Here is a 22,605-nt window from a genome sequence, read left to right as displayed (position 1 = left end):
AGGGGGGCGCATGGGAACTCTAGGTACTTTCTGCTCAATCTTTCTAAAAATCAAAAACTGTTCCTTCAAAAGGTCTTCTAGGTGTTTTTTTAAAACGAGCCAAGGATTTGAGGAAATTCTTCTCCAGAGAAGACATACAAATGGCCAGTACGCACGGGAAAAGATGCTCAGCATCATTAGTCACCATGGAAATACAAACCAAAACCGCAGTGAGCCACCACTTCACATCCACCAGGAAGGCAGGAAGCAGAAGGACAGGCGGTAACAAGCGGTGGCGAGGATGTGGAGAAACCGGAATGCTCACCCAGTGCCGGGGGGAATGCTACTTCCACCGCGCTGTGGAAACCAGCTTGGCAGGTCCCCAAGGAGCTAAACATAGATTGTACTGGGACATGCAGCGATTCCACTCTCTGTATCCACCCCAGAGACCTGAACACGCATGTCCACACAGACACTCATACGAGAGTGACCACAGCAGCTCGGTTTACGACAGCCAGAAAGTAGGAATAACCCCAATGCCCGTCGCATTGTAAACGCAACGTGGTGTATCCACGTGATGCAATTGTATCGAGCCATTGAAAGCAACGAAGCGCTGACACCTGTGACAATATGGCTGCACCTCGGAAACGCTGTGCAAAGCAGAGGAGGCCACGCACTGAAAACCACGTACCGCATGCCCCCATTTCCACGGAATGTCCAAAGCAGGCAAGTCCGTAGAGAGAGAAGTGGATGGGGCGGGATGAGAGGCAGAAAGAACTGGGAGGTCAGGGGTTTCTTCGGCGGGGAGGTAGGAATGTTCCGGAACTACACAGCGGTGGTGGTTACACACGGTGAGCACAGTATAAGAAAATCACTGCACTGCACGCTTTAAAACGGTGAATTTTACAAACTAAATGCGTCCCAACATCTCAACTATGTTAACAATAAGGTGCTAAGTGTGAGGAAGTCTTCCCGTGGGGCCAAGGTGTGCAAACTCATTGTACTGAAAGGTAACTAAGTGTTGTTACACAATGCAATATCAACAACCATGCGTTTGCTAACTGCCACTGAGGTAACTGATTATTATTCATCTGATAATAGTTATGTGCTAAACCTATAGGGCAAAAAAGAGACGAATGAAGGCCTTGTACTTTTTCAAACAATAATTTCTGGCAGTTATTAACTACAGCGAATACAAGCATGCCACACTAGTAATTGACTTAGTTCTTGGACATGCTTTGCAGTCTGGCCGTCTTGAAATCTCATTGTCTGTTTGGTTTTGTGGTGATCTTAGAATTTGCTGCATTAAGCAATAAGCATTTAAAAATACCAAACAGAAGTCAAATACATTACGAAAAATTTTTTAAATGGTGAATTTTATCTCAAAGAGAAAAAAGTCGCTGGTAAAAGAGAAGGAATGCAAACACCCCTCAACAACAAGCAGAAGGATAACTAGAGTCGATACAGTTGACCTTGAAATATACAGGGGTGGGCAAAAGTAGGTGTACAGTTGTTCATATGGAAAATGATGCAATAACCAATCAATAATAATACAAGCACAAACTCTGTGTTCTGCATTCTCACAACTTGTAAACCTACTCTTGCCCACCCCACAGGTATGTAGAGGAGAGAAAAATCCACACCAGTTTCCCTGGAATGAAGGCAGAGCGCAAGCTGCAGGTAGAAAAGATGTACCAGATACCAGGAAGAGTGGTTTCCAAGCAATTAACATCAAAGCCTTCTCTGGTTACATTCTTTGATCCTTCGGGATAAAGAAAGAATTATTCTCTCAGTCACCTACAAAGAGCAAAAAGCAAGGGTGACAGTGGACCCCTCCGCGGCGACGTTGATCACAAGAAGACAGTGAACCAATACCCGCAGAGTTCTAGAGAAAACATGTCCCGGGAATAACATTCCGCCTCCCGAGTTGTCATTCACGTATGGAGATGACAGACGTTCTCAGACGTGAAAGAAACCGAGGAAGGTGCAAAGCTGAGTCCTTCCGGGAAAATCCACATGACCGTGAAATCAAGCAATAAATCAAAATGAAAAATTCAGGGACGGAGCAGCGTGGGAACCGTACTCATAGTGCGCAAGGACCACACTGAAAGAGTGACGCACAGCTGCCATGCCAAGCGACTTAGGGTCAGAGAAAAGAATAGAAGGACCGCAGGCTGGGACAAAGCGAAAGCAGGTGAGCAATAAACGCCAGAAAGAGGCCGGGAGGTCGGCATGCTAATGCCTTCATTTTCATTACAAAGAGTCAAGTGGAATATGAATTTATCACAAGAAATAGTGGTTCCTTAACTGATTCCTAAGCACTTAGTGATTTTCATACCCTCTTTTCTTAATTTTAGGGGGTTTTGTTAGGCACTGCTATCTCTAATGATCGTTTAGTTTCTTCCCTTCAGCTTCCTCTTCCTCTGATACATTTGAATGAAACTGAATGTAATCATTTTAATGCCACAGATAGTATGATCCTATCCTCTTAAAAAAATTCCTTCTTTGCCCTGGCTGGTGTGGCTCAGTGGACGGAGTGCCGGCCTGCTAAACTGAAAGGCTGCAGGTTCGATTCTCTGTCGGGGCGCATGCCTAGGTTGCAGGCCAGGTCCCCAGTTGGGAGTGAGAGAGAGACAGCCGATTCTCTCTCCCTCTCTATGTTTCTCTCCCTCTCTTTCTCCCTCCCTTCCCCTCTCTCTAAAAATAAATCAGTAAAATCATTTTTTAAAAATTCCTTCTATGTCTGTGTTGTCTGTCTACTGACCTACCCGCTCCCTCTAAAGAGAAGAACAGAGAAACGTCCAGTGCCCAGTGATGGGGGAGGGGACAGAATTGCCTTGCTTCCTTACACTGCTCTATTGGTTGAATTTTTAGCAGTGAACACGTGTAACGTTCACTTAATAAAATGCGGCCATTCATTTTAAAGCATTAAAGCTAGACCAGAGAAACGCTGACATAAACACAGAATGGCCATACTAGTATGCAAAAACATGGAACGAAGACAAACACATTATAAGGAACAAAGAGGTATCTTTCATGTTGATTAAAGGTCCAGCTCACCAAGGAAGCATCATATGATGGTCACTATACCTGACAACACAGCTTTGACTTATTTGAAGCAAAAATAGACAGAACACCATGAAAACCGGATGCAAACCAAGCATATTGGCACACAGATGTCAACACATCTATCTCAGAAATCGGCCTTTGTGGAGGTGACAAAACTAAGTGAGAACGTATATTATTTAAATACCACAGTTAACAAATGTGATCGAATAGGTATACATAGAATTTTGTGTGAAGCAAACAGAACATACACTTTTTTTTTCAAACACACCACACATGCTAAGAAATAGGAATGTTCGTTAGGCTAAGAAATCTCAACAAATTTCCCCACCCCACCCCCCAAAAAAACCCACACAAAAGGAAAACGAACACCAGCTGGCACACAAGCCACACGAACGAACCATCACAAGACACTCACAACAACGGCTCTCCTGGGAGCACTGTGGTCCCCGGAGAGAACATAGCTTGCGGTGTCCAACCATCCGTTCCAGCTCCGGTCGGGACTCTTACCAGAGTCGTGTAACTCTGGAAAGGCCCTTCGCCTCCCTAAGCCTTAGTTTCCTCATTGCAAAGCAGGGATAAGACAAGAATCTTCCCCTGTGGGTTTTGCAAAAACTAAACTCAGTAACTGTGAGTGCCTGCCTTGAGGAAGCCGGTTAATTAAGTTAAGTCTCTTCAAAAAGTGTGGATGCAGGAGATCATGGCTGATATCAGTTGGCAAATCCGGGGCAGGAAACTGAGGCACATGGGGGCGGGGGGGCAATTCAGAGTGTAGCCACCACACCCTGATGCACCCCACCCCCACCTTCTAGATTCTCCGCCTGTCCCCCATGGGCTCTTACCGTGACAGCTCACGCAGGCCGTACAGCGGCCGTCCCCGGCCAGGTAGTGGTCCCGTGGACACTGCTTCTTGCAGTCGGATGACCCCCGCGGGCACCGCTGCTGCGGGGACAGCCCTGGGAAAGGAAGCAGAGACGCTGCAGGCCAGGCCACCGTGGCAAACTCCCAGGGGCCACCACCTCCACCTCTCATCCCTGAAGCCCTTCCCAGCAATACCCCTGAGCCCCCAATCACATCGATACAACTCTCGTGTATAAACATAGGCGCTGATGCCTGAGGTGGCCTGGCAGGCAGTGGAAGCAGCGTGGGGTGGGGAGGAGAGCTGGGCCTGGGATTCCAGGGCTGCTTCAGGCCAACTGGGTGGCCTTGGGCGAGTGACCACGACCTCACGGGCACTAATAAATTAACAATAGGACGCGCCACCCAGGGCTGTGGAGAGATATGAAAGGGGTTGTGAAGACAAACTTGGCTGAGGTCCTGCCGCAGTCCTGGGCACACAGCAAGTGCTGCTCACTCCTGGGGTACTGCCGTGCGGTAGGAACCAGGGAGCCCTGGGCCCTAGACCTTGAGGGGCCTCATCCACCTTGACTGAGAGGCTGGCAAGTCACCCAGCTGCTCCTGAATCCCACTGTACAGGATTGGGGCGGGGAGAGGCATGATGCTGAGAGGGAATGCATGGAGCAAACAGGTAGGCGGCGTCCTGGCTGTCCACAGGGCCTTCACCTGCCCTGCCCCGCCCCACTCTGAGTCGGCCTCCCACTGGTGGCTTCTAAACAAGCACATGACCCAGGCAAGCCAATCAGAATACTTCATCCTTTCGGATAAGCACATGACCCACACAGGCCAATCAGAGTACATCTTCTTCAACACTCTGGGTCATGGGCCCTTGACCCGTGCCAGCCAATAAACCCCATCACTGAGAGTTTTGCAAAAGCTACCAGGAAGAGCCTCTCTCCACTGCTGGATCCCCCGCTGGGAGGGCAGTTTGGGCCCAGAGCTGCCCTAGCACAGCTGCTGCAGTGGGCAGGGTCTCCCTGGGAAGGACGTAACTCAGAAGCCAGCCGAGGCCGCAGATGCAGAGCAATGGACTCCTGATGACATAGTTCAAACCCAAATTTATGGTGCCATGGATTTTCCCATTATTGAGCCAATTATTTCTCTTTTGTCTTGTTTGGGCCTGAGTTATGGTTCTGCTAGTTACAACCGAAAGACTGTTTTCAGTTACAACCGAAAGAAATGTTTTCAACATTTCTGTGCCCGCCCCTGAGTCATTCTGGGGAAGCCTGTGGACGCTGCTGAGAATGATGTTTTAAAGTGCAAAATAAAATAAAATAAAATTCAAGGCTCGGCGTGACTTATTTGGTGGGGATTTTTTTTTCCCCACTCAACTCACCCAGAACACCACCTGAACACCACCTGGGCACCAGCACTGATTCTGAGATTGAAGAAGATGAGGACCCTGCTCCATAGAGTTTACACTCTAGCCTGGGTTTCAGAAAGGAGCCAATAAGGGAATTAGCAAGCTGGTTTCCAGCGTGGATACAAACTCTGAAGAAAATAAAGGAGCGCGGGGAGTGGAGAGTAAGCCCTGCAGAGCGTGTTCCTGCGGCCTCCGCGGCCCCGGGCAGGAGGCTGGGGGTGGAGCCTTCCCGGCAGAGGGCCCCGTCAGTGCAGAGGCCCTGGGCAGAGTAGGCTCGGCTTGTGCAGAGACTAGAAAGGCCACAGGGGCTGGAGCAGAGGGAGCAGAAGAGTTAGGAGTGTTTGCTCATTTCTCTCTTCTCCCTTTCCCATTTTCCACAGAGATCTTCACCGCTGAGCATCACTTTCATCATCAGAAACAAAACTGGTGCGGACAGGCTTCCGAGGGGTAGCGCGCTTAGAATTGGTTCCCTTCTGTCCTGACCTGTCTGCAGCCACGCTCCGCTCCCGGGCTCTGGCCAGCGCCTCGCTGACCTCCGTCCGGTGTTCTCCGTTTGTCCTGGCTTTTCTGTCACTGACTCTCGCCTCTGGCTCAGCTTCTTTTTTTTTTTTTTTTTTAAGATTTTATTTATTTATTTTTAGAGAGAGGGGAAGGGAGGGAGAAGTGAGGGAGAGAAACATCGATGCAAGAGAGGATCATCGAGCAGTGACCTCTCACACGCACGCCTTCCAGGAACCAAACCTACAACTCAGGCATGCACCCTGACTGGGAATTGAACTGGTAACCTTTCACTTTGTAGGATGATGTCCAACCAACTGAGCCACACCAGTCAGGGTTTCCTCTGGCTCAGCTTCAGGGTGGTTAGGCAGCCCAGCCCCAGCAGCTTTGGCCCCGGAAACTTCCCTGAGTCTGAGCCACCAGCTCCCACACTGTCCCCTCCCTCACCCCCCTTCAGCCCTGCACTTCCACCACATGGAGCAGCGCCCAGTTCTTGAGTGGCCCATCCTTGTTCACTCCAGGCCTTGGCATCTTCTATGCCCTCTGACCAAAGCACACCGCCTCCCCACCTCGGCCTGGCAGAGCCCTGCACATCCTGGGGTCTCCTTTAGATGCCGACTCCTCAAGGAAGCCCCCCTGTGCGCTCCAGTCAGCTCAGGTCCCCCGGGTGTGTGTTCCCAGGGCCCCCAGCAGCACCGCCCTTGAGTCTGACAGCCTGTTGCAACAGACAGATTTTGGAAGGGCTTCCCAGCCCACGGGCTGCCCTTCCTGGGGAACGGCCCCCATCTCCACCCTCCCCCCAGCAGCGGTCCAGGGCGGTCCTGGCTTTGGGGAACCAGAGCAGAGGTGAACATCCAGACCTATCTGGGCCACCAGACGCTTTCTGCTTGACTTTGGAACTGGGGCTGAAAGATGTTTGTCTGATGATTCTCCTGCTTCCCTGAAGAAGTACAGATAAGAAGGGAAGGGTGGGCCAGCCGAGCTTGGCCAAGAACAGACAGGGCAGAAAGGCCTCCTCCTCCTCCTCCCCCCCACTGCTTACAGCCCTTGGAGAAACCCTCGGCTCTAGGCACTAGGTGGGATACACTCACTTGGCCCCAAACAAACCACGCTCTCCATTGAACATCCAGCCTGGCTTCACAGGGTCCCCCCACACCTGGGCGGGCCTCACACCTCTGCAGAGAGGCCCCTCCCTGTGGGCAGTGAGTCTGGGCACAAGTGGGAGGGTGATCTGGGAAGCGGGTACAGAACAGCGAGGGGCTTGGGCTCTCCTCTGATGCGCTCTGCTGCCTCTCAAACATGGTGCCTTGGAGGTCAGCACCAGATAAGACTGAGGAGCTGCGGCTCCGAGTTAGACGGCCGCATTTGAGCCCCACCTGAGCCACGTCGGAGCACATGACTGTGGACAACTCCCTGAACCCCACCATGTCCAAGTTCCTTGTCTGGGTTTCCTATCAGGTTCAGTGAGCTACTATGTAGGTAAAGGGCTCAGCACCGTGGCTGGCACAGAGCATGCTCATCAATGCAAATCATTGCCAGTGCTAGGAAGCAATGAGTGAGCTCCCCATCACTGAGGGTGTGTAAGCAGAGGACCAGCTGTCACAGATGCTCAGAAAAGCATTGGAGGCCTGGGGCAGAGGAGGGCTTTGATGACATCTAAACATCTCAGTTTCAAAGGTCTCCCTGTTTCCTTCCTTCACCAACCCGCGCCCCCGCACAAACCCTGCCACACAGCTGAGTGCCGATTGCAGGGGGCGGGCAAAATGTCAGAAATTTCCCCAAGAGACCAAGGAAGGGGTTTTTGTGGGTTTTTGGTTTTTCCTCCCTTGCCTGCCCGGAAGCACAGGGTCAATAAAACTCCACCAAAATGCCCCGCCCACAAGAAGTACTCAGCTGCTGCCAGTCACTAGGCCCTGGAGAAGCCGAGTGGCCGGTGGGGGGGGCCCCTTTTCCCAAATCACAGTGTCTATATGGAGGGAGCCTGGGACCAGATGTCGCCCTCTCTCCACCCACTCTCTGCCAAGGCCCCCCCAGGGTGGGTTCAAGGGGGCTGCAGGCCATGGGAAGGATCTGAGGAGCCGGCAGGAGGGCCAGCCAGGTGGCCAAGTTAGTGAGTGGGTGAAAGCGTGGGCGGGTGGACAGGCAGGTACATGGCTGGCTGGCTGGCTGGCTGGCTGGCTGGCTGGCACTGAGGTCCCAAGCACTAAAAAAAATATACAGGGACCCACCTGATATATACTTCGAGGCCAACACTAACCCACAAAACAAAGGCCAGAAAGGCTAACAGGGTTCGACTCTTTCTCTTTCTCCGACGACTCCAAACCACTTTTGGAAACAGAAAACATCGAATTCCCAAGGTGTTTCTCTTGGTCCTTTGTTGGCCTGAGCACGGGCTCTGTCAGCCCTCGTGGTCAAAGAGCAGCTTGACCGGGGCTCCTGCCTGGCTCCGGCCACGGGCCCTCCATGTGCATGGTGGCCTGTCACCGCCCTGCAGACAGCAAAGCTGAGGCCGAGGGGCCAGGCGTCCAGGTGGTCAGGGGGCGTCGACAGCCCAGACTCTGGGGTCCCGGGGCCCTGGGCTCCAGCCCCAGCTAGTTCTGCCATTTCCCAGCTCGTGACCTTGGGCAACTTACTTAACCTTGCAGCACCCCAAAAGCCTCATCTGCAAAATGGGGATAACAAAGGACAACCGTGAGCATCTTCTGAGAGGATGCTGTGCATGGGAAGGTCTCAGGTCAGTGTATATACAGTACCTGTTCCATATTAATTTAGAAAAACTCGCAGCAGGGTGGCCTTCAGAACCTTTAGTCAACACAACAATGGTGATGCTGGCTCCCCGATCCCTTTGCCCCAGCCCCAACACCCCCACTCACCCACAGGGCAGCGGAAGCAGCACCTCCCGGCAGCCTTGTCATAGTAGAGGCTGGGGTCTCCAGCACAGGTGTCCGTGGGGGCTTGACCCTGGAAGGTAGGACAAACTGGTGAGGCCCAGTGGGCCCCAGGCACCTACCCTCCCTCCAGCCCTTCAGGTCCCAGGAGGCCGGGTCTCCACTCATGGTCAAGGCCAGGCCTGAGCCCAAGCCTCATGATCCAAAAAAAGAAATCAGGATGGAAACACCTGATTTCACATCTCCTTGAACTGGCTCCAGCCCTCCACATCTCAGGCCAAATACCTTGGAGGCTCCCCGGCTCTGTCCTCCACTGTGCTCACATCCAACCCATCAGAGAAGTCCTCCCAGCCTCCCTGGACCACTATCCCCACCTCCCCTGCCTGGTCCCAGCCCCATCCCTTCTCCCCTGGGTTAATTCAGTTGCCTCCCACCTGCGCTCTGGCACAGGTCCACAGTGTGAATTTCTGCCAGATGGGTGTTAGGTTTCACATTGGTACGCAGTGTGAAGCAGGGCCAAGACTCATTTTTTGCAAGAATATGCATTTTTTATGAGCATGTTTCCAGGGCTCTTTGAAAACTAAGCCCCTTTGCAGGAGGGGGTTTGAGAGAGGAAAGTCTCAGCTGAGACCCTCTAGAAGGAGGTTTGTCCTTCCTGGTAGAACCAAAGGGGGGCATGAAGCAGGTTTCTGGACAGGCCCATCACAAGAGCTCCAGGGAGGGAGAGTGGCGGGAGGGGAGGAGGCGGGGCCGGAGGGAGCATGCCCTCCCCACCCCCATACCTACAGCCACCCAGATGGTGTCTGACAGGCAGGCAGCAGCTACTTATGAGATGCATGGAATGAGGCTTTCTTGGTTTGGGAGGGAAAGCAGAGCCATTTACCGCCCCCTCACACACGCCCCACCCTGGTAGAGGCCTGGCTGGTCTAAAGGACGTCTTTGCTCTTCTCTCCCCTCAAGGGAACAGGGAAAATTAACACACTTTTCTGTAATAGACAGAGAGCAGCAAGAAGGCCTGCGTAGTCGGGAGGGGGTGGATACATGGTGTGTACATTCTTTCTGCGCACATCTGAAACGTCACCATACAAATCTGAAATAATAAATACAACCTGACATTTGCACACCACCTGTCATGTGACACATCCTCACCCACGCACACCCAGCCTCCCCCTTCAGCAGGAGCTCATTCTTCTCAAGCACACGGTGGCCCCTGTGGGCCTCTCCAGGGGCAGCACACAGCCTGGCAGCCTCCGTTTGCCCTTGCCCAAAGCATCACACTGAGCGAGCCTGGAAGCTACAGGTTGGAGGGGCCAGGGGTATGAGGGTTCAGCCCTGCTGGGCCTGCTGAGTGTGGGGAAATTTCTGGGCCACTGGTCTGGGTTTTCCCCTCCTGGCCCGCCTGCTCATCTCCTTGACTGCTCTGGACTCCCCAGGGCCCAGGGGACTGATGACGGGAGGCTGGCTACTTACCCTTCTCCTCCTGCCACCACACCCTGGGTCCGTGGAGGGGCAGAAGGTGCAGAGGAGAACAGGGAACCCATGGTACCATGTGTCACCCCTCCCCACCAGTCACACATCTCCTCCTTTATGCCACCCCCAGGCCTTTGGGGCCAGATCGCCAGCCCACATTACAGGTGAGAAAACTGCATCTCAGAGAGGTGCAGTCACCTGCTCAAAGTCACACAGCAGCTAAGTGCAGAGAGGACATTGGACCCTCACTGTGTCCCCAGTTCTCTCCCCCTCTCTGGGTGGCATATTTAAAATAATGTTCTGAGAAGAACGCATCACATTTGTGGTCTTTCTACCAAAACCCCATAATCTAAGCCAAATCATAAAGAAACATCAGATAAAGCCCAGATGAGGGCCTTTCTACAAAACAACTTGCCCGGACTCTTTAAAAACACCAATGCATGAAAGACGAAGAAGAGCTTTGGAATGTTCCAGAATAAAGGAGGCTAAGGACGACTGGATGTGGTCTGACTGGACCCTGCATGGAGGTGGAAGGCGAGAGTGGCTGTAAGGGAGAATACTGAGATAAAGATGAAGTCTGAATGTGGACTTTATATCGTTCTACTGACATCGAGCGCCTGAATTTGGTAACTTTATGTCAGAGACGCCCTCGTTGGAGAAGAATCACGCTGAAATGTTTAGAGGTGAAGGAGCAAAATGTCTGCAACTAACTTGGAATTGGATCAGTAAAACAGAATAGTAGTAATAATAATGTGTGCATACAAAAAGAGAGAGAAATAAAGCAAATGTACAAAACCATCCAGCACCTCGGACAGGAGACAGCAGCTCCACAATCTGTGTATGTCCACGGCTTGCCACCAGGGGGCGCTGTCTTCCTGCTGTGGGGAGGGGCTTGTGTTCTCAGCCAGGATGTCTGGCTGTAGCTCATCAGAGCCCCACCAGAAGGAGCAGTAGAGGACTGGGGGTCTCCGTTTCCTTATGGGGCTTATTGGGGAAGGGGCTAGCCCCCTAATCTGATGGAAGTGCTGGACCCCAGCTCCCCAGAATTCCCAGAGATATAGGTGGGGTCCAGGTGGGGGCACCACTCGCCTCACCCTCCCAGCGCCCACCCAGAGGCCCCCAGGCAGCTGTGGCTGGCCCTCTCTGTAAGAGACACCAGGGAATTTTTTTTTTTTTGCCTGTGATGTCATTGTTTTACAGACACCCAGAAAATGGGGTCGATGCAACTCGCACATGTAGTAACAACAGCTGGTTCTGACCCACAGCCCTATGGGGCCCTATTGTCACAGAAGCTAATCTTGGGGAGGTGGAAGACCCGCCCAAGATCACACTTCCTGCCAGGTCAGGATCTGAGTCCAGGGCAACTGACTCTTGACCACCACATGAGTTCACCAAGCACCTACTGTGTGCCAGAGAGCTGAACGGGCCCCGAGTGCCCTCCAGGAACGTCGCTGCAGTGGGGGAGGCCACCACACCTGCCCAGGGCATTCCTAGCCCATAAGTAGAAAGAGGTGGCATCAGGGGACTGCAGCTTCTCCCTTGCAGCGCTGTGTATGGTCCCCTAAAACTGGCCCAGTCTGATGCCCCCCACAGCCCTCCCCCCCTCCACCATCCCCTTCATCACTCTCTCTGCCGCCTCTCCTGTTGTCCCCTCTGCCCCCCTCTGCCCCCCCATTGCCCACTTACACGGGCCCTTCACCTCCCCAGCTCCTGGCAGAGAAGGCAGCAACAGCCCCAGAACCTACAGCAACCCTGGGAGGTCTGACCTCCTGAAGTTCAAAGGCCCCACCAACTTCTACTGGCCACAGGCCCAGACCCTGAGTGGGCCCTCAAGTCCTGCTGCCCCTGGGGAAGGGGGAGGCAGCGCTGGGCTGTGCTCTGGCCATGGCCGGGGAGGGAAGGGGGATCAAAATGGGGAGAGTGGGAGGGGGAAGCCCGAGGGCTGGAAGGGGGGGTTTTGGGTGGGGTTCCCCAGCAGATTCGAGGTGGGACACAGTGTCCGCAGGGTGATGAGCTGTGCAACCCAAGGCCTGCAGCTCAGCCTTCGTGGCATCAAGATAAAGAGAGAGTGGCCTGAAACCTTCCCATTTCTAGGCCTGTCTGTTTTCAGGTTTGGCTTTCCCTACAAAACCAGGTGGTAAAGGTCACCTTCAGAAAGCCCCACCTGGTCTCCGCAGCAGAGAAGAGCTGGGCCGCACATGTAGGAGCTGAGAGTCTAGAGCTGGGGGAGAGGGGCAGGGTGGGGGTGGGGGGTGGAAGAGTATGATCAAATACCAAATACACGAAGGGGCCAGAGCTGGGTGGGGCTTGGAGGTGCACCCCAGCTCCACTCCGGGGGAACCCCCACCTCTATTACTCAGGCTGAGGTACCTGGGCCAGCACTGGTACCCCTGGGGAACTTGCTCGAAGTGCAAAACCCCAGTCCCCACCCTACACCTACTAACTACCCCATTTTACAGATGGGAAACTAAGGCACGGAGGGGCTAAGAAGCTTGCCTAAGCCCCACAGCCAAGCAGCATTAGAGCCGGGATGCAGCCTGAGCTGTCCCTCATGGGCTCTCACCCACCAGGCTTGGTGTCACTAGCCCCGTCTAACCCCTGGTTCTGCCGTCAAGCCCACCGCTCTTCCACACCTCTCCACCAGCTGTACTTGGCAGAGGCTGTGCACGGGTCTCCTCACATATACCCTTTCCCCACAGCCCACTCCCAGCGCAGACGCCAGAAGAATCTTTTCCAAACACAGGTGTGGGCTCCTCCCCAAGATACTCAGATGGCCTCAACTCAACTATGAATAAAGCCCAAAGTCCTGATAAGGGTCCGAGAGCCTCTGCCCCACTGGTCTGGCCAGTGTAACCTCTGGCACCCTCTCCCATCAGCCTTCCCCCCATTTCCACTTACACCCATGCCCTCCCTCCAGCAGCCCTGCACATGCTGGTCCTCTGACCACCCCAGCACCCCCCTCCCCATGCAGAACACCCCAAGTCATCCTTCAGCCCTCACTTGTGCATGCCACGTCCTCAGGGCCCCCCTGCCTGATCACGCCTGGCCAAGTCAGGTCTCAGCAGGTGAACACCAAAATGTGGGCAGGGCTGGGTGCTTGCTGGAGCCTCAGGAGAGGATCTGTTTGTTGTTCAGACCAATGTGCTGCCTCTTTGTTGCCAACTAAGGTCATTTCCAGCTTCTCTAGACCGCCAAGGGGCTTGGCTCCCATCGCTTGGTTCACGGGCCCCTCGCTGTGTCAGCAAAGCCCGCAGCAGTGGGTCGAGTCCTGCCACATCTCTGTCTTCCTCCGTGTCACCTCTCCCTACACAGCCAGGAAAGCGTCTCCACTTTTAAGGACACCTGTGAGGACTATGTAGCCACTTGGATGATCCAGTCTCACCTCCCACCTCAAGGTCCGTACCTTAAATCACACCAGCAAAGCCCTCTTTTCAATGCAAGGCGACATATTCACAGGTTCCAGGGATTAGGACGCGAACATTCTAAGGGGCCACTATTCTGCGGATCATAACCTGGCTTATTAAGTGACCCTGAGGCTGGGCTTTGTCATCTCCTAGTCCTGGGGGCTCTGAGCCCTGCTCTCCACCCCGAGGGCTCACCTGAGCTCCAGGCCAAGAGATCCCCTGAAATTGAAGTCATCCCCCTCCCCGACTTGAAACATGCCCACAGGCACACAGTCCATCCCTGCCCACAGGCAGGCCCCCGAGTCCCTCATGGCTGTCACACCTACAGGCAGGAACCAGGCAGAGCTTCCCCCAGGTCCCGCCTCTGACCTCCAGAGAGGGGGTGGGGGGTGCTCTGCACTACTCCGTGCAGCCCAGGCCCCTGGCTGGAAATAAAACTCAAAGACGGTAGACACAGGAACAGCCACAGAGAACGGACCAGGAGCCCCGGGCCGGAGGGGCCCCGGGAGGAGGCGAGCACCCTCTCCGGGATGGACTTCACAAGAACAGTGGCCGTGCTCACGGAGAATCTCCCCGGTGGGAGGACAGATGGAGGTGAGGGGTCTGTGGCGTGCAGAATCGTGCCTCTCCAAAGAGGCCCGCGTCCTACTTCCCGGGACCTGTGACTGTGTCACCTGAGGTGCCAAAGGGACTTAAGGTTACAGATGAAATTAAGGGTGCTAATCAGGGGCCTGAGACAGGCAGGTGATCCTGGATCATCTAGGTCATTAAAAATGTCATCACAAGTGTCCTTAAAAATGCAAGAGAGAGGCGGAAGCATCAGTTGGAGAGTTGTAGAGAGACATGTACCGATGATAAGAGCAGGGTCAGAAGGAAGCCATGCAGCGGGCGTGAAGGCAGAGGGAGGGGCCACAGGACAGGCTGCAGAAGGCTTCCAGCAGCTGGAAAGGGCAGGGATTGGGTCTGCCCACCCCCACCCCCGCCCTGGGGCCTCCAGAGAGGAGGGCAGCCTGCCGGTGCCTTGACTTTGGCCCAGCAACAACCATCTGGACTTAGGAACAGAGAGAGAATCATCCATGTCGTGTTAAGCCACTTGAGTTCATGGTAGCAGCAGCCACAGTAGAAAACTGAGGCAGCGCCCCACTGAGAAGACAAGGAGTAAACCCAAGTCCCTTCCCACACGCATTGCTCTAAGCACCCAGCCGCTGGGCAAGGCGCTCGGGAAGACACAAAGGCCAATTCGGGACAGTTTCTAGACAGTCCCATGTCATGAAGTTGGCTCCCAGAACAGGCATGTGGGAGACAGTGGGAGACACCAAACAGAACCTGTGGGATGAATGAATGAAAGAGAACCTCAAAGACGAGGTCAGAAAAATACGTGAGTCACTAACACAAAGCAGATGAGTGGAGAAAAAGAACTAACTTGGGGGATTCCTGAGGGCTTCCTGGAGGAGGAGTACTTCCACATATTCTGAAAGGGTGGGGAAGATCCTGGTAGGAGGAAATGCAGGGAGGGCATCCCAGGCAGAAGGCACCACAGAAGCGGAGGTGCAGAGGCGGGAAAGAACGGAGCGCGGCGGCCTGATGTGCTAGCCCGTGGGTGCTGAAGGAGGTCCGCCCAGGACTCAGGGCCAGGCAGTCCACCCTTGGCTGCCATCTCCCACATGGCATTCCATCAACTGCTGGTTCTGCAGGATGTCAACAAGTGACGAGCTAAACAAAAACAAAATACAAAGAATCACTGGATTCCATCGGGGAGCTTTTCATTGGACATCTAGGGCCCCTCGGTGCTCACCTGCTCTCTGATTCACCAAGGAAAGGTTGGGGACAGAGGGACGAGAGCTTTGCCACACATAGTTGACCACAGAGCCCTTTTCTCGTGGAAAAAAGACTATTCCCTGGAAGTGCCTTTGGTCCCGCCCCTGGTTGCAGAGCAGCCAACAGGAGAGGGGATGGGTGGAATGGGGGAGACTAAGTCGGCAGGCCCAAGACCTGGCCTTGAGTCCAAATTCTGTGACTGCTCACTCCTCAACCCCCACTGACGTCCCTCCTGCCCACAGAAACCCCGGCTGGCTGCCCGGGCCATGTGTTCAGATTGTAGTCTTCCTGAAGGTTCTGGGGTTACAGCAAGCATCTGAGCCTGGGGGCCTCCTCCTCCCCCACCCACCCACCTGGAGGAGAGGACGGGCCCCCATGGGCTCCCGAAGACCTGGGGCGGCTCTCCACACAGTCCTGGTCACACTGTCCTCTGTGTCTCTTTCCCCAGGCCACCACCCTTCAGGGCAAGCCCTAAACCTGATTCATCTTCACCCTGCACTCATAATGCCTTGCATACAATAGGCACTTAATAACGGCTTTGTGCCAAAAGCTCTTCTCAGCACTTTTCACATATTAACCCATGGGACTCTTCCCACAGCCCCACAAGATAGCTGCTGTCACTACCCCCGGTCTGTGGATGGGGAAACCGAGGCACAGAGAAGTGACTTAACTTGCCCAAGAGCGCCATGCGGTGTCAGAAGCAGCGAGCAACCTTGGCAGGATGACCCAAAAGCCCAGATGAACCAAGATGCTCCACTGTCTCCTCAGAAAAAGGCTTGATGAGCAATGGGCCAGACTCAGCAAGAAGAACTGGGGGGGCAGAATAAGGCCCCTAACGAGGGCCACACCCTAATCCCTGCACCTTGTGAGTAGGGACCTGAATTTTGCCGTGTATAATGCGCACTTTTTTGCCTAAATGTTTTAGGGAAAAGTAAGGGTGCACATTATACATGGGTAGTACCTGAAATACCTTGTATCTGTTCTTGGATTTTGTAATTATTTGTTACATAAATTTCTTGTACCAAAGAACCTATGCACCCCAATGTTCATAGCAGCACAATTTATAATAGCCAAGTGCTGGAAGCAACCTAAGTGCCCATCAGTAAATGAATGGATCAAAAAACTATGGTACATTTACACAGTGGAATTCTATGCAGCAGAGAGAAAGAAGGAGCTCCTACCCTTTGCGACAGCATGGATGGAACTGGAGAGCATTATGCTAAGTGAAATAAGCCAGGCGGTGAAAGACAAATACCCTATGATCTCACCTTTAACAGGAACCTAATCAACAAAACGAACATGCAAGCAAAATATAACCAAAGACACTGAAATTGAGAACAGGCTGACCGTGACCAGAGAGGAGAGGGGTGGGGATTTCAGGGGAAAAGGTTGGAGGGTTTGCAGGAACAACTATAAAGGACACATGGACAAAAACAATGGGGGATGGAAATGGGAGGGAGGCAGGGATGGCCAGGTTGGTGGGGAGGGGTGGGGGGGAAAGGCAGAAAACGACTTGAACAACAACAAAAAAAATGTTTTTTTTTAAAAAAAGGAATGTTTTCTGGAGAATAGGGCAGGAAGGGGTTGAAGTGGAAAAAATTTTACTTTTTAATTTTAATTTTTTTGTACTGTTTCAGTTGCTTTGACTTTTGAATGTTAAAAAAAACCTAGTTAAATATTGTAAGCTTTTCTTGCCAAAAACAAACAAGCATATTTTTAAATATAATTCTTTTACCTGTTCAAAATAAATAAATAGTGTTTTTTGTCAGATTAAAAAAAAATTTCTTGTACCATAATATGTTCAAAAATAAATGCTAAAATTCCTTTCTAACACACACAAAAAACAAATACCTAAGTATAAATAAACAAACAAATAAATAAATAATTGAATTTTAAAATTAAAACAAAAGGTGTTTTTTCTGAAAGTTTGGACCAAACACGTGGGTACGCATCATACAGGGGAGCACACCCTACACAGCAAAACATGGCGTGCTCTGTCCCTGGCAAGGGGGCCTGGCCGGTGGGACTCCATTTAGGATTTTGAGATAAGATTCCCCTGGACTCCCCGGACGGGCTGTGTCATCACAGGGGGCACTTGAAGAGAGAGGACAGAGGGGCAGAGTCAGAGAAGGAGATGGGACAACCCAGCAGAAGTCACAGTGGTCAGGGGCCCTGAGCCAAGGACGGCAGACAGCCTCCTGAAGCTTCCGAAGCCAAGGTGACCATTTCCCCTGGAGCCCCCAGGGGGCACAAGGCCCGCCACCAGTCTTAAGACTTCTGACCTCCAGAGCTCCAAGACAGCAAATCTGTGATCGTTTGCTGCAGCCACTGGAGAAAGCGAATAGGAAATCCAAGTGGGATGCAAGGAAGAGCCTACCTTTGGGTGGAGTGGATCGAGACAATGTCAAGAAAACACAACATCTTGGGCTACATCAACAGAAGTGAGGGGGCTCCAGCGAGGGGCAGTGTGGCTGACCCTCGGCCCCTGCCCAGGCAGCCCCAGGAATGCTACAGTCACCCCTGGGACCGGGGCCATCAGCCAGGGACCCGGGCTCTGCAGAGAGCCCCATACCTCTGTGCTCGGCCCCCATAGAACATTGTCAGCAAAACAGACCTCACGCTTTCCTCTGAAACCCCTTTCTGTCCCTTGCCCAGTGTTCCTGCCTCCGTAACCGACACTGCCACTCAACCAGATGTGGAGCCCTCACATCTGGGCGCTATCCCCTTGTCCTCTGCACTCGCACCCAGTCCATCGGCAGCTCCTGTGGGTTCGGGTCCGAAGCGTATTCCTGGTTCCACTTGCCCTTCCCCTGGATACAGCCACAGCCTGGCTCCCTGCGCCCCTGCGCCTCCCCCTGCCCCAGCAGACGGAGGAACGCCACACTATGTCATGCGATGTCACTCCCCCTACAAAACCGGCAGGCCACAAAGGTCCCTGATATCTCTTTCTTCCCTGTCACCTTCTCTGCCACACCCCACCTCACCCACTCTGCTGCAGCCACATGGGCCTCCTTCCAGCTTGGGCTCCCTCCTTTTGTTCCTGAGAGTGTCCTGTCTCCTGGAGGCCCTCCTCTTTTCCCTACCTGGGGTGGCCACCCTCCCTGTCACACTAGCTTGTCATAGCCACCTCCACAGCAACATAGCACTGGTCTGTCTGCCGGCACCGGAACGTCAGTTCCCGGAAGCAGAGGCTGACCCTGAGCATCCGGAGCATTCCCTGGCATACAGTGGGGCTCGGTCTGTGTTTGTAGAATGAAGGGACTGGTGAGAACAAGCATGGCAGAGCCCGCACCACGTGAGGAAGGCATGCCAGAAGCCCTGGGAGGTGCGCTCAGCCGGGAGACCTTGGAGGGTACAGCGTGGAAGCCTTCACGTTGCTGGGAGGCACTGCCAAGGAAGGTGGCTTCCAGAACAGGGACCAAGGGGCAGAAGCGTGGAGGAGACAGATTTCAATGCCTCCCAAAGACCATCTGCACGTGAGCGCCGGCCCAGGCAGCATCAGCTGCCTTCGGAGGGAGAGGGTGCCCTGTCACCTGCAAGCAGAGTGACCACCTGGAACAACCTGGAACAAAAGCCCCTGGGCCACGCCTGACACAGGGCAATTGTCCCTGTAAGATTTTCTGAATGAATGAATAAATGCATGAGTGAGTGAATGCATGAATACTTGGATGAATGTCCCCAAAGGTCTAGGCACTCTGCGTAAGTGGCCTGAGTGGTGTATGAAAAGTCCCTTCCCACCGGCGAGGCCACTGAGAATGCCTGGTGGTTTTCAACCATAGGCAGCGCAGCGAAGATTCCAGAAGAGGTCTTGCTATCCCCAGCCTGACAGCCTGCTGGGGGAGGTGGGAGGAGAGAGAGGCACTGGATGGCCGGCCCCAGACAGAGCTGCCTCTGTGGGCTGTCTGTCCATGGGGTCTGGGACTCAGGTCCTTCTCTGACCCAGACCGGCCCTGAGACTGTGAACAAGGCCCTCCCCTCCTCTTGGCCTCACACCCTCGTCTGCCCAATGGGACCAGAATTCCAGGTGTGCCCCCGCCCTGCGTCAGGGCACAGGCCGGACAAAGCCGTGCTGGCCCCAGCTGGGCTAAGCTAACCGTCTGTGCCAAGGACCGCCAGCCCTCCAGGCGTTCCCAGGCCCAGATGCAAACATCCCTGGGCCCATTTTCCTTCCAGTGATGTTCCCGAGGTGAAGGGAGGGGCTGAGGAAGGTGCATATGGGCCTAAGGATGAATCACAACGAACTCAAGAAACAAGTGTAGGTCAGATATGAGTGGGAGCGCCAGCAGACTTACAGTAAACGCTGCCCGCCTCCCAGCACTGGCTGCTCTCAAGCTGAGTAATGGGCCCCCCCATCCCCACCACGCTCACCTCGCTGCCCTGGCCTCACTGAGGGAGGGGAGGCCTGGATTCAGACTCACCCCACACACCCCTTCCCCCTTCCCATCAGGGGTGCCCTCTAGGAGGCCCCCTCGTCCAGGTGGGACTCCTACTCCGTGCAGGATGTGGAACCTGGAACACCCCCTTCCCAAAAAGAACCAGAAAGTCTTTCCAGTGCCCTCGCCAGGAAAACCCCACCAGGACCATTGCCCTCGATGGGGGTCACTAGCTCAAGTCTGGACACCCCGGTGGATAGAGGGACACACCAAGTTATTTATCCACAGCAAAGAGATATCCATGAGAACCTCCCCCAGCAGGAGTGCCCGCCAGCTCTGGGCAGAGGTCCGTCTGCAGCTGGAGGAGAAGGGAGCTGGAAGTGGGGCTGTGGATGTGGAAGGGAGGCTTGCCTGTAGCCTCTGCCTGGCCTGGAAAGGGACTGGGGAGACTTGTAGGTGGGCAGAGCTCTGTGGAAGACCTCGGGCCTCCCTCGCATGCCTGCTCCCTCCAGCCCAGTGCGTGCACAGGAAAGGGGGAAGCCAGCGAGACTCACAGCAGGGAATTCTTCTCTCGGGCTTTGCACCTGGGTCACACCACAACCACACCTGGGAAGACTGTGGTATGAGGCATGGGAGGCCAGCTCTCTTTCTCAGAAGGTGACGCACAGCAGGAAAGTATTCACCCCCAGCGTGCGACCACAAAAAAAAAAAAAAAAAATGATGCTGTCTTGTAAAATCAGACAGTGATGAAAAATAGATTTAAATTTCAAGCCCTGATTTGTCTTTTCATAGTGAACTTCCCACATATTTCCTGGGGCCACAGAAGTTGGGGGAGGGCGTGAAGGGTTAGACAGAGGGGGAGATGGGCTGGACACGCAGCCCCTCCCCCACAGGCACCCCATTCCTGGCAAGAAGGGCCCTAGTGTCTGAGCCCAGAGGGACACTCGGCCTCTCTAGTAGGCGGGAAATGCAAATTAAGACGACAAGGATATGGCCCTTTTCACAGATCACATTGACAAAATTAAAACTCCTCTGATAAGATCAAATGTCGGTTAGGATGTGGGGAAGTTGCTACTCTCACGCTGCCCCTGGAGGGTGAGCTGGCCAGCCACCCTGGGAGGCGCGCGTCTCCGCCCTGCGCCTCCACGTTCTCTCTCAGCTGCTTCTGCGGGAAGGGGGCGCAGCCGGCACCAGCACCGGTACAAGGCTGTGTGTTACGTTAGCAAACAGACAAAAAACAAGGGCGGGAATCTTATCCCTATCTAGCAGGGATGGAAATGAACTGCAGGCTCCCCCTGTAGGACGGAATTCTCCACCACGTTTTCAAAGTTAAGCAGGGGCTTTGTTAGGTTCTGCAAGGAAAGCATCCCGAGACACGCCGGGGGTGCTGGAAAAGCCAGAGGAAGAGCTGTGTGTCCCTACGGTGTGTGCGGCGTATGGGACACCCTGTAGGTTCCTCAGGAACCAAAGCAATAATGGCAGTTACATCTTAGAACGAATCAAGATAGGCAATGCCCAAAGATTGTGCTTTATCTGTAGAGTTTCAATTTCTTGCTTAGAGGATATATTTATATATTCCTTGTGTAATGAGACACATCATTTTTTTCCTTAAAGAGGGGTTTCGCTGTATAGAAAGGAAGCACATGAGCTCCAGCCACCAAATACTAGCAAAGCCCACCCCCGCCCCCAGCCCCTCTTACATTCCTTCCTCCCTTTATCTCCTCCCCAAGACCTTGGTGCCCCAAGCTCTCACCTCCCCCAGGGCTTGGAGGGCTGGGGGTGGCAGTAGGTGGTTCTCTAGCCAGAGTCTCTGTCCTATTACACTGTCAGCAGCCCCTTCTACCCTCTGTTGGGAGGGGGTGTCTCACATTGTCCCACTGAAGAGAGATGGGGGGCACCTGCTTGTCCCCCTTTTCCCACCCATACCCTCCCTCGTCTGCCTGAGCTTACCCAACTACCCTCTACCCCCTGCCCTAGGATTCCAAAGAACATTGCTGATCCCTCCTTCCCTCCCTAGACCTTCAGCCAGCAGCCAGTTTAGGGACCAGGGAGGTGTAGCAGGGAGAGCCCCAACCCCAACCTCTCCTGGCCTGCCCAGATCCCAGGGGACCTCACCTGATCTTCCAAGGACCCCCATCTACAAACAGCCCCGTCTCCTGCAGGCAGTCCCCTGAGCTCAGTGAAGGTTAAATAGATGAAAAATCCCTGTTTCTGCCAGGGCGGGGACAGGCACCCTGCTAGCCTGTCAGCCACCCTCCCACCTATAACACTTGCACTTTCTGGTCCCCCACCCCCGCTTGTCACCTGCGCCCCCTCACTCCAGCTGAGCAGGGAATGAGGCAGGGGCGTCCCTGTCCTCCCCTGCACCCCACGTGCCCCACACTCCCAAGAGCTCAGGGCACTGTTGGGAAGGAGGGGGGTCTGGACCGCTTCCCTCCCCAGGCTCCTGACACCCCCTTACCTGTGGGAAGGCTCGGAGCACCCCCAGGAGCAGCAGTGCCTGCACAGCGCGGAGGGCGCACATCCTGGCGGCGGCAGAGGGCTGGGCGCGCCGCTCGGCTCAACTAGGCAGCCTGCCGGCAGACTAGCCACACACCTCGCTGGTGAATGCAGCCTCAAGTCTTCCCTTTCTCTGCCTCCCGGAGGGAGGCGCAGCAGTTAACCCAGAATTGCTTCAAAGAATGGGCCACTGGCAGCTGAAGAAAAAAAAAGAGGGGACAGACACGTGCAGAGATGACTCAGAACAAGTCACACACCCCTTTTGCTCTTTGAATGGCTCGCCCTGGATTTGGCAGAAGGGGTAGGGGTGCCCCCAGTTCAAGAAGACAGAAGAGGGGCAGGAAAGGCGT

General features: G+C 54.0%; 1 protein-coding gene across 1 annotated transcript in view; it reads right to left on the bottom strand.

Moving 5' to 3' along the window:
* Window positions 1-22,349, bottom strand: part of TNFRSF8 (TNF receptor superfamily member 8) — a 57,544-nt gene extending 35,195 nt beyond the window's left edge. The window contains exons 1-3 of the mRNA XM_024554933.3: window positions 22,218-22,349; window positions 8,677-8,764; window positions 3,888-4,001 (exon numbers count right to left, since the gene is read on the bottom strand). Coding sequence (XP_024410701.3) covers window positions 3,888-4,001; window positions 8,677-8,764; window positions 22,218-22,280 — 265 coding nt within the window. The 5' untranslated portion in view covers window positions 22,281-22,349. The remainder of the gene's footprint in view (window positions 1-3,887; window positions 4,002-8,676; window positions 8,765-22,217) is intronic.
* Between the last annotated feature and the right edge of the window lie 256 nt (window positions 22,350-22,605).

The sequence above is a fragment of the Desmodus rotundus genome, chromosome 3 (assembly GCF_022682495.2).
Source record: "Desmodus rotundus isolate HL8 chromosome 3, HLdesRot8A.1, whole genome shotgun sequence".
Classification (NCBI taxonomy): domain Eukaryota; kingdom Metazoa; phylum Chordata; class Mammalia; order Chiroptera; family Phyllostomidae; genus Desmodus; species Desmodus rotundus.
This window is presented reverse-complemented; position numbering and strand designations above follow the sequence as displayed.